General features: G+C 35.8%; 1 protein-coding gene across 6 annotated transcripts in view; it reads left to right on the forward strand.

The window, feature by feature from the left end:
- SMARCA2 (SWI/SNF related BAF chromatin remodeling complex subunit ATPase 2) overlaps nucleotides 1-12,445 on the forward strand; it is a 123,526-nt gene that overhangs the window by 86,171 nt on the left and 24,910 nt on the right. For all 6 annotated transcript variants that reach the window (XM_074813739.1, XM_074813737.1, XM_074813738.1 and 3 more), the window contains one exon: nucleotides 822-1,040. In XM_074813739.1, the coding sequence (XP_074669840.1) occupies nucleotides 822-1,040 (219 nt within the window). The remainder of the gene's footprint in view (nucleotides 1-821; nucleotides 1,041-12,445) is intronic.

The raw sequence follows: 12,445 nt of genomic DNA on the forward strand, positions 1-12,445 counted from the left end.
GATGCTTCCCCAGGAGGGTTATAAAGCACTTCACTGATGAGTCTACAGTAGGTCATGGGAACATATTCTGAGTATCCATATCTGTTTTCTGAGGTAATTGCTCACCACATTTGAAATTAATTTATGTATTTATTTTGATTTCAGCTTAAAGTCTTAACATTACCTTCTAATATTCTTAACATTTTACCCAATCTTATCTGGTATTTTTGTATGTGTTTTGATTTTTGCCTAGTACAGCAGTAGGATCAGGAAAAATTCAGCGGTTTAAGTATGTTGGCTTTCTAGCACTGCATAGGCAAGCTTTTCTCTGAATTTCTTTATTCTCTCTCTTAATTCATTTTTTCTAATATCACCTAAATTTTTTTTTCTTCTCATATTCAGGCTCACAACACTGATGTTTTTTAAATTACTATTTTTACTTACATAATAATAACACCTTATGGGGATGTTGTCAAGGAATTATTATTTGCAGATCACATCTGTGAATGCAAAGAAACCGTAAAATCTGTGCAAAAAAGGAAGAGAGTTGTTTAATTAACACAACAGTGTTCTTGTGGTCCGATTTGTATAACTTAGCTGCTGTTTTATCTCGGTTACTTCAGTAAAAGCTAGTTATGGAGTGTTGAACTTGACTGAAAATCAACCATCAAGTATGGCTGCTTCTTTTTATAATTGCATTTTAGAAGTATTTTGAAGTATTGCGGAAGGGAAATAACTGAGAAGGACCTAGTTAAATTTCATGTATCGTTAAATAGCTAGGAATTTCCATGGTTCAGTTAATATTTGCCCTTAAAACTGTTCATTCCCAACTGCCATTGCAGCGTATGGACATGGACCGTCGCAGGGAGGATGCCAGAAACCCCAAGCGTAAGCCCCGCTTGATGGAGGAGGATGAATTACCATCCTGGATTATTAAGGATGATGCTGAAGTTGAAAGGCTTACGTGTGAAGAAGAAGAAGAGAAAATATTTGGAAGAGGATCCCGTCAACGCAGGGATGTGGACTACAGTGATGCTCTCACAGAGAAACAGTGGCTGCGGGTAAGTTGTCCCTTTGGTTTTTTGGTTTTTTTTACAGTTGAAATTTATTCATTTGTGGTGGTTTTTTTTCCTTTTGAAGACTGCATAATCGCATCAGAGAGAGCACAATGTAGTAGTTAAGGTCTAAATATCCTTATTATCCAGCTTTTGCTGCTGTGTTGAAGGCATAAGTAAGTATTAAGCTGCATTGCTGAAACTTGTATCAGAGTTACTAGATGTTGGATCAGGACTGTGATAGCTTTCTATTGCAACTGCTCTATTGCCATGGATCTTGACGTATTTATTACATCTTTAGACACTTTCATAAGTGTCAGCTTTAAGATACGTGAAGAATTATTTTCCAGTGGAGAAGACCAGTGATCAGTGTATATTACAGCTTTTTGTGCTGCAGAAGCCTAATTTTATTATTTTTTTAAATACCTGAATGAAACCCTTTCAAGAATTTGGAAACTTTTACGTAAGTCTTCTTTCTCTCATGCTGTTTCTTTTCCAAGTCCTGAACATTTCTTGGCTCCACTGAGATCAAAAATATCATAAGTGATATAGGAATTTAAGACCTGAAAGTAAAGATTCTAAACTTAACTCACACCAAATCTTTGAGTTTGTTGTAGAGGAGGATTCATGCCATTCTTCTGTGAAATACACATCTAGTGAATTCTAATACATGTGCCTTTTCAGAATGGTAGTAAGGAGGTGAGGATTGATTGTTGGAAATTCTTTTCAAAACCAGGAAATTTGATAACGTTATGATTTCCAAAACATATAAGTACACGTATGTGCAAAACTAGTCTACATGGTTTGACAGAGTAAGCTTTGTCATACAGTAATTACAGACTTAATGCCAACATGAATATATGGTGTAGTTTTTGTGTATAATTTGCTAAAGATATGTAGAAATCTTACCTACTTCAGTTACAAATGTGATGTTTGTGAGAGTGCATTGTGCAATACTATGCTAAGAGCTAATGGAGATTCTGCTGCTAAGTGTAAAGCTTAGGGGAGCAAAGGTTTGAATTACACATCAGCTGTAAATCTAAGCAAGTTTATGAAACTACTGGAGTTTGATACTTGACATTTTCAAGTAGTCAGTGGAGAAGAAAGACCTAGATACATAAACTCCTGTCTGGATTCTCAAACATTTACCCTTTCCTACAGTGGAAGTGCTTGTGGTATAGTGTACATCTCCTCAAGGTCATTTTAAGCTAATTATTTTTAATAATGGAATAATCTGGCTATGGCAACATGGAAGTTAGCTTTGGCTTGCATGTTTTGTGTCTTGACTTGGCTCTGATTTTTTTGTGAAGTACTTTACTCTCAAAAATAGCAGCCCTAAAAAAAAATCATATAATCCATCTTTCTACTCAGGATGGATTCAGCCAGTCCTGTGTCATTTATAATAGATGTTCATCAACGCCTTCCTTAGCAGTGAACTTAGAAGTACACAGGGAAATGTCTTTAACTGTTTGGCTTTGCCTTATATTTTATCTGAATTTTCTTGTTGGATTTTAGGCCAATTACTTGTTTTAATCACTCTGGTCATGCAGAACAGGCTTCTACCTTTCTTTTTTCAAAATTTCTTTATGTCACAGAAGAGTTGTTTCCCTGCTCAGTCAGTTCTTAAGGTTAACAACCAGTGCTCATTTAGTCTTTTCCCATGTTTTCTGGATCTCTTGATTGTTTTCACTGATTTCTCGTAGCTGTTCTACATGTGACTGAAGTCGTTCTGCAAGTTTGGTCAAAAGCTAGACATCAAAATTCCAGGTGCAGTCTCATTTGAATAAGGAGGAGTTATTTTGCATAACTTTTAGGGTACTTACACCTCATGATCCAGTATTTCATTTTCTTAACAGTAAAGGTATTGACTTGTGTTAAATTTTTGATCCAGTATAAGCCCTTAATCCTTTTTGGTGGATCTACTTCCTGGCCAGTTTTTCAGAATCATATTGTTGTATAGTTGATCTTCCCTTCCTAGTAAGAGGATTTAGCATATGCCCTTGTTGAATGATATCCAGGTTTTCTTCACCAAAATTATTCTGAATTTTAAGCCTGCCCTCAGGTGAACTTCTGGTGAGCTTGATGTTCTTTGAACATTTAGTAGACACACCTTCTATTCTGTCTTCCTAAAGACACTGAAAACACTGAAAAGCACTTGACCATTTGATAAAAACCCATTCAGGACTATTCTGAAAACAATTTCTTACCAGCTCCCCATTTATTCGATAGTAATTGTTTTCCTTGTTTGCTTCTGAAACTGTTATGTGAGGCCAGGTCAGAAACCTTGCTAGTCAGGATGGTACATATACTACCCCTTTTTCAACATGGCTTGTTAGTTGCCCTCCTCCTCCCTATTGAGTTGTTAAGCATGTTCTCAGATTAGCTAAATTAAAGATAAATTGGATTGCTTCACAGTGCATTGCAGTCAATACTGTGACTCTACTGTATACGTATTTTAACTTACACTTTCAGGTGGATTTTAGAGTGTGTTGAAACAAATGCAAGTATAGGAACTATGATACTTTTTAGACTATATTCAGAGGAATTATATTTATAGTGTAACACTACTTAGCAGGTTCAGAATAAATGCTCCTCTCCATTTGGTGGATACTGAAATCTAAGTCAGGTTTTCTGAGTTTTTTCATGATTTTTTTTTTCCATCTGGGTGTGCATGTGTGTGTGTAAAACAGAGTTCTTTGTCACACCCACTGGTCTCCCACCACCATCACTTTTATGTCTTCTTTGAGAATTGAAGTGTTTGTCTTTCTGTAATGACATCTCTGGAAGATTGTAGGAAAAGCTGTAATAATTTTGTACAACATTTTCAAGGAAATCTTTATATAAACATACAAAATTGTGGTAGATAGTTTGTAAGCATTTGTATCTTGTGGCTTTGTCACTCTAAGTTGTCAGGTGAAAGTATTGTGCATATTGCATGAAAACTTTGAATTAATCATTTCATGTTAGCTTGGATGCAGTCAACTACTTACATTAGTAAAACTGGAAAAAATAGAAGAGCCAGTAAGTTCTGAATTAAGCATGGTACTTTAATTCATAAGACACTTTTACCCATGTTCTGTATCATGCCACTCTCCAAAGGTAACTATAGATACTTCGATTTTTATTGCAGTGTTACAGAAGAGTGAGGTTTATTTACCAGCAGCAGGGGATGCCCCTCATTTTTTCTCTTGCTGTGGCTTGCTGTTACAGCTTTATAGCTATGTTCTCATAGAGTAAAACTTGCATTTCTGACTAATAAGTAGGTTTCATAATATCAATATCCAGTCCTCATCTGTCTCTTTATATGTCTTGGGATAGTTGACTAGATCTTTTCTGAGGAACTTTGCCTCAATCAGTAGCCACAACTCAGACTGTGGAGATCAGCTACCTGCTCCTTGGACCCCAACCCCCTTGCTGATACACCCAGTACTGAAAAGTCTAATTAAGGGCATGGCAGATCACCACAGGATCTGTCATAGACCTCATGCATACACCTCTGTATTCATGCATGTATACTGACCAAGTATGTCATCTCCCTCCTTACTAGGAGGTCAAGTACCTGAGTTTGGAAGCAGGAGACAAAATAATTACAGAAGCCAAACCTATGGACATACGCAGTGCTTGGTGGGATTGTGCTGCTGCCCTGAACAACCTGTAATTCAGTAACAGTCTCCAGGGAAGCTGTAAAACACAAACGGGCTTCATCACTAGCTGTCGCTGCAGCCTGCTGTTCTGTAACTGTTGGCATGACAACGTATTTCCTAAAAAAACCCAAACCAAAACAAAAAACCCCCAGCCAAAACCAGGAAGGAGGAGTCTTCATCCTGATCCTGCGAAACATTTGTATTTTGAAAGTATTTCATGCTCTGGCAGATTATATCCTTGCACCATTTCTGACAGGACTGCAAAATACTTTGGTGGATCCCATGGCAGATTATTTTCTAGAGGGGTCCTCTATTAAGGACTCTGTTACTTAGGGCAGGCTTCAGAATCAGAGGATTTGATTGAGTAGTTACAAGACTCTTAAGACAGTTGCACCTGGATTCAGCTTCTCATTCAATTTAATTGCTAGGTGACATGAGTTAAGTTTTATTCCCTGGTTGTGCAGTTCATTTGAAGTAGCTTTGCATGCTGGCCAGGGAAACATATTCGAGTCCAAAATGAGCCATTTCTTGTTTACCTCATGCAGACATGCAGAAGTCAACTATTGCAGACTATTTGTTTTGCTGATCTAAAAATTGTAAGTGAAATTCAAGCATTTGGTCTGTAATTAGTCAATCTTACTTAAATTTAAAGAAAGATAGTGCTGGTTTTCATGGTGAATATTGTTTAACATAATCATAACATGAATTTTATTTGCTTTTTTGTTTCTGTTTAGTAACTAAGGTAAATATGTTGTATAATAAATCAAACTACCTAGCAGCAAAATGTTGGGCATGTTTTCAACTGTTGTCTTATCAGCTGGAACTTTACATAACTTTTCGATTTCACCCACTAGCAGTCTGTCGGGCATCAGAGGTAGTAAAGTTGGGCCAGCTTGTTACTACAGCTTGACATAAATTACTAAAACCTTCTCAGATTTGTATTTTCTGAGAGCGCTTCACTTTTATGTATACAACCTTAGAATCAACACCAAGAAGATATTTTAAGATACGGTATTGTAAACTGTGATGGTGGAATTTGATCTTACAGTTGTCTTCATTAGATACTGAAATAGCTGTGTGGAAAATCAGTATTACATTTGATAATTGGTTTAGCTTCACTTTTCATCTACTGGTTGCTATTTTTAATTGTAATGGAGGTTTTTTTATGCAGTTATGTTGGAGGCTGAGATTCTGTGAAGGAGAAGAAATAACCTTTTACCCAGTACATAGTTTATTTGCATAGTTCATGTGCATGATACCTCTCCACAGCTGTTTTTTTCTCTTACTCCTCTATACCATTTCTGGTTACAATTGCAGTTTCCTGACTTGCTGTTAAACCTGTTTAACAGTTAAGTAAGTGAGTATTTGCCCCGGGGCGTTTGAAGAAAATTGCATTCTGATCTAAACTCTGCTCTGTAGTGTTGAATTGACGATCCAATCGAATTTGTTAAGCTGTAGGGGAAAACAAGTCACATTTAGAAGACACTGTCACTGGAGGCTTAAAATGTCCATCCATTGTCTCAAGGTGTTGTCTATTTTGTGAGCAGCAATCATCAGGATGCCCCAGGTACTATTTTTTTAATATGCAAGGTGAGGCTGATATGTTTTTTGCTTGTGGAAACTAGTTTCTTGAAAGATTAGAAGGGTGAACATGACTTTCAGGCCTCACAAAGACAAACCATTTTTATGTTCTGAGTAGTATTATCTATCTTTTGTGCCCTTTTGCAGAAATTCATTTCAGAATCTATTTAAGAAAATAATAAAAAAGGCTACTTTAAAGTTGCACTGAAATTAAAACCAACTTAACCGTTTAGCTGAAAGGGGCTTTTCTTGACTTTCGATGTATGAGAGGGATGTTAAATGCATGTACCTGATAGCTTTGGTTCTCTATTTTGGCAAGATGAGTTTGTTAAGTTTATAAAGAAAAGAGCTTGATTTACACTCTGGATATCTTTCTCAGAATATAGAGGCAGGATTGAGAGTATTATTTTTGGAAAATAACAAAGTACTTTGAAATGACTCTTCAGTATTTGAGCGATTATTCTCAGTAAGGCAATTTTTTTAGTGTTCCAGAAATAGTTTTTGTGTGAGGAAGACCTAAAGTCAGAAAACCTAAACAGCTGTTTCAGAGGAATAACTATCAGTAAAATATCTTGCCATATTTTCATACAATTCTTTTTTTTTCAGTCTGTGATTTTGTCCATATGATGTTAAATGTAAAGTACCATAACAAATATTAACAGTTTCAATTGGAATTGTACATATATTCTCCTCTAGGAAACATGAGAATAAGAGCGTCGTATAAACACCTTTCTGTATCTTTAAAAAATATGAGTAGTATTACTAACATTAGACTAAAAGAAACTGCATTTTCTTTAAAATAACTACACTTTTCTGACATACCAAGTTTATATAGCTTGGCAACCATTCATTAAAACTCTGGGTTTCAGGCTTTATTATATTATTATTGTTTCAAGTGCAAAATTTTGCATGAAAAAATTAGGCCCTGTGGGTAAGATGCCTGAAATACTCTTCATGTGGAAGGTCAAAATTCAAGTCAACTTCCAAAACTGAAACACAACTATTAAATACTTCACAAAATCCACAAAAAAAGAAAGTCTGCATTAAAAGTTTAAAACATTACTGTTACTAGGGGCATTTGGCAACGGAAAGAGAAGCAGCAAACATTTTAATACTTGGGTGCACTGTATTGTTACATTCTCTGACATGCCTTGACAGTAACAATGATAGGTTATATGCAGTAGGTGACCTTTTGTCACCTATCAAACTTTTGAATAGAGGCAATAAATTTTCCTATGTTGATTTGTGTTTACAACATGAGTAAGAAGTTACCTATACCTTTCCAAGTGTATATTATGGCCACAGTATTTATTCACTCTGCAAAAAGGGAAGCATTAGTTTTTTGCCTTATCATCAGGAGCAAATTGAGAGATTGTTACTGTAAAGTGCCGTCTTTTGAAAGCAGACCTGAGCTTGATGAGAAGCTTCACAGTGATGTTTTCTGTGCAGCAGGCATGACAGGCAAATGTACGCAGAGCTTTACTTCTTCCATAGAAATCCGCAACTTAAATGGAAGCAATTTTTCTCTTCTAGTGTGTAAACAAGTATGGAAGTACTAACTTAGCAAATATGAAGAACAGGAAAGTTTCAGACTGAACTGCTCAAAAATTACTCAGCATATCCTTAGGCCCCTGTGACTGCAAGACCCATTGGCAGTTAGCTTCCTAAGTCATCTTGAGTACTCTGCTTGATGAATAGAATGGTGTATCTCCTTACTTTTAGCAGTGGAATTTTAACTTTAAAAAAGGAAAATCCTACAAAAGTTTTCCAGTAATCATAACCCTGTAATTTCATCCTGTACTCTGAAATTGTCTAAAGTGTTAAAAATTACAGTTTAATGGATATCCATTATGTATTCTTTTCAGTTGCATCTGACAATGTAATAAAATAGTTTTAGCTGGATTTCAAACTCAGAACCATAGGACTTCGTTGCTGCTTACAGCCTTGCTTATTTTTTTATATATGCACTTATACTATACATTAATCTGTTGAGAAACTTCTTAAGCCTCATTGCCTTTTCAGGAATCTTCTTTGTATTCTTCAGTTAGCCTTTGCTTAGGTAATAATTTCTGCTTGTCAGACTGTGACTTCCATTTCAGTTTATCCCAGAAGACCAAAAAGGACTTCTAGACAGATACTGTTCATGTTAGATTTTTACTTTTAGGCTGTGATATGTATATTAAAAGGTCAAACTCTACTGTAAGTCCTGCCACAGTCTGATAACTGCAGCTTTAGAAGCATCCTGAAAACATGGAATGCACTGTATTGCTGTTAGAAGTTAGCCTTACAAAATATTGTGGTACATATAACTTAGCTTTTCTCAGAAAGTTGTCCGAAGTTTGACTTAGTCTCATTTCATGCTGCCTTCCTCCAAATTCTGCAAAGTTATTAAAAAACTATATTGTAATTGCCTTAAAGGGCTACCTCCTAGTGTTTATTCTTCAAACACAGTCTATTTCTGTGAGTAAAGTTTTTTCCTCTGTTGGCACAGGAATTGAGTAGTCTAATCTCTTGCTATACATTTTTTCATATCATACTCTCTTAACATTGCACACTTCCCATTCTTAACTGCCTCAGAGTACCTGCATCAATAGTGATAGATCTCTGTAACCAATTTCCCATACTATTGGAAAAATTCTTAAGCTGTTTTCTGTAAGTAGATACAAGAGATCCTATAATATCCTCTGAAAAACAATGAAACTATAATGGTTTCTGAAAGCCATTCTTTCTTTTTCCATTATATTTGTTTTATGCAAGATATTTTATCTGTTTTGTTTTGAATTTATTTTCTCCATTTTCCTCCCATTTGGTTATCTTCCACATTTAAACTTGGAATAAAAAATGCCTGTTTAACAATGTGTGAATATGCTTAAATATAAGGGAGAAGGAGAACATATGAAAGAAATTACTTAATGGTATGATTGTTGGCAGAAGTTGAGTTTACTTTGACATGCGTAGAAGTGCCATTTAAGCTCTGTACTATAAGATTCTCATGTTGCATTATTAAGAATGGTGGTGTTTCAGGGCATCCGTAAAATTTATGCTCATGTAAAATAAAAGCCTTTTGCTAAAAAAAGAGAGAAAACACAATATTTTTGTGAACAATTAGAAAGCATCACTGGGTATCTGTTCACTTGAGAGCCAAATAATTCCTTACTCTAACACTAGAGATTTGGCTCTAAATGAGTGATTTCACACTGCAAATCTGCTAATGATCCCTTTGTGTTATAGTCCTCAGCTGTGTTGATTCCATAGCAGAAAGTGGCTTGTTCTTCATAGGAAACTTTCTACTAGGATATGGTATCCTGCTGTCAGGTGTGTTGCAGAACAAGAGTTGGTCCTGTCTACATACCTTAATCCAGTGCTTAGAATTGTCAAATTTATTTTTACTATAGAAAAGATATCTGTCACTGCAAATGTTAGCAGGGTTTCACTAGAAGCAAATGTGGTCCTGGAAAGACTGCAGTTTCTTTCCAAAGGACTGATCTGGTGAGGGTGTAAACCCTGTCCTTATAACAGGTATCTTTCTGATTTAATTAGTAGGGTCTCAGAAGAAAAGGGAGGCAATGCTCTTTGAATGAAGAAAGGCGAAGCCCTGGAAAGTTTTTTAAAATAAATTAAAAAAAATCCATGAATTCCCATTCTGAAGGATTGAATTTTGAGAATTTTTTCTTAAGGAACAAAATCAAATGTGGGGTCTGTGTTTAGTTCTCATCATTATGAGCTGCAAAACATTAGCCACATTGCCAGTCTGCCAGGACATGTAACATTACAAAGTAAAGATTTCCTACCTTTTTCCACAACAGGAGAATATAATGTCTGTGAAAAAAAGGTAAATGTCCATAAACCCAGCCCTATTATTCAAGGAAAAAAAGATAAATTGAAACTGTATGGTATTAAGAAACCAGAGGCCTTAGGCAACTGCAACAGTGTTTTGTGAAAGACAAGATAAACAGCAACAGGCAATACTTGTCTCAAGATTGAGAAGAGAAGCCATCCTATGTAACTGTTTAGTAGTGGTCAGATATAAATGTGTTTCTGATTGGTTTTTGTATTCATGATCTCCCTTGTAAAGTAAACAATATCTTTCCAACTGGGAGAGGGTAAATCCTTGGAATGTTGTAGAATTCCTGTTTTTTCCTTGATTTAGGATCTGGTATTTATTGTTGAGTATCTTCATGACTTCATTGCCGCCTGTTTCCTCCTGCTCTGAGACATTTGTCTATGAGCCTGAATGGAATGTAGTTGTTACCACAAATACTATTAAATGGTCTTAAACATTGTTCATAAGTTCTAAACTAATTAATCAACTGTTGTAGCAAATCATTAAAAGTGGAAGAAAAACTAATCTGAGAAGAACAATAGCATGATATATCCCTCCAGTAAAAGGTATTTTAGACCAAGAAGGAAGATCTGGAAGCAAAACCCACAGTACAAACTAAGCCATAACAAGCTCGATTTTGTTTTCCTTCTAAACTGTGAGATACCAAGGAAGAGAATCTTCTGTTGTAGGACACAAAAGTGATATGCTCTTGACGAAATTCCATGCTTGTTATTTTAAAGGAATTTAGGGAAAAGTGAGAAAAGTAATCCCCCTGGCACCCCTCAGAAAAGGTAATTTTCTCATGCAATTAATTTTCATTGCCCCTTCTCCTAGGAAAGATAATGTACTTGGTCAAGGAAAAAAAAGCATAACTGGAGTCCTGATTATCTCAGTATACTGTCCTCTACACTGCTGAAATAGGCTTTCCTGAGTCAGAATTCTGGACAAGTCAGGGAGAAAATGCTGATAAAAATAAAAAAGGAAGAAAATCTTCCCCTTCCACTCTTCCTCACTGAAAAAAACAGTCCCTAAATGCTCCAGAATCCTGTCTGTGCAACAAACATAGGTATCTCCATCATACTGAACAAGATGAAGAGGAAAAAATGAGGCCTGTCTGTTATGTTAGATTCTACTTCAAGATGGCTTGCTTGTGAATCTGAAGCCAAGAAACATGTAGCTTCCATCAGCTGTTTTTCAGTGCTGGTGAAAATTGCATGTAATAGATCATTCATAAATGGGAAGACTGCAGTGGGTACCAAGGAAGACTTGTTGGCAGTCAGAGCCCTCTTTCCTAAACAGGACCTTTCTGTGATTGGTGTGAAATGCTGAAATGCTTCCTGCCTGAGTTCCTGTCAGAGGTTTTCTTGGATTTCCAGCTCATCTATTTTACTTCAGGAAGCCTTTGGCGCCAGCAGTCAACAAAAAAGCCCAGACTTTTGCAGTCCTTACCAAGCTTGTTGAGAGTTTCTTACAATTCTTCATCTTTGGTTTTTGATCTGATTCACTTTTGGCAAAGGGACACTTGAAGAAATCAGGACCTTCTGTACAGAAGAAAAAGTGAGGCAACTCATGACTTAATAGTGTTATTTATAAATCTTGTAGACTAAAGCGAATGGACAAAAGTAAATTGTCATGTTTATGCATCTCAATTATATCAAGTTAATACTGTCTTCATGTATGCACATTAAATAATTGATCACTTTGTCCAGACAATTTAAAAAGCAAGTATGTATAGAAAAATTTACATCATATTAACTTTAAAAAAATGCATGCCATGGCTTAATCATATTATTTCCTGGTTTGTTGTCATTTGAATGTAGAATTGCAAACTAAAATTAATTCAGCTGAATCAGTCTTGAAAGATAGCTTTGGTCACATTAAATGTATTCCTTTACAACTGTGAGTCTCTAAAGATTTTTATTTTTTCCCCCATAAATTTGCCTGCAGTATTTTCGTAAGCAATAGTCTTGCAGTGACTTTCTTAAGTTGGTTACATCTCATTCAGTCTGTAAATTTTACTTCTAAGTATACTTCCAAAGATACCTCCAACTATTTCCATTGCCAATGTGTTAACAGTGTTTACCCTTTGAGTCATCAATATGCTGTAAGCTTCTGAGCAATCTGAAGGCAGTCTGAAATGCGAAGGATACCATCTAGTTCAGAACTGCTATTGTAACATCCCTTTCAGAATATGTTTGTTTATCATCTGGCAACTTTAATGCACAGTATTTCATAAGTCCATTATATAGTGTCCTTCAGTCTTGAATGAGAGAGTTTTTTCACTGAGCTTAGAAACAGGCTATTACTCCAGGTGACAAGACTTGTTCAGCAGGTGATCTAGCTTTCTAAAATGAAGGGGAGAA

The sequence above is a fragment of the Strix aluco genome, chromosome Z, assembly GCF_031877795.1.
Source record: "Strix aluco isolate bStrAlu1 chromosome Z, bStrAlu1.hap1, whole genome shotgun sequence".
Lineage (NCBI taxonomy): Eukaryota > Metazoa > Chordata > Aves > Strigiformes > Strigidae > Strix > Strix aluco.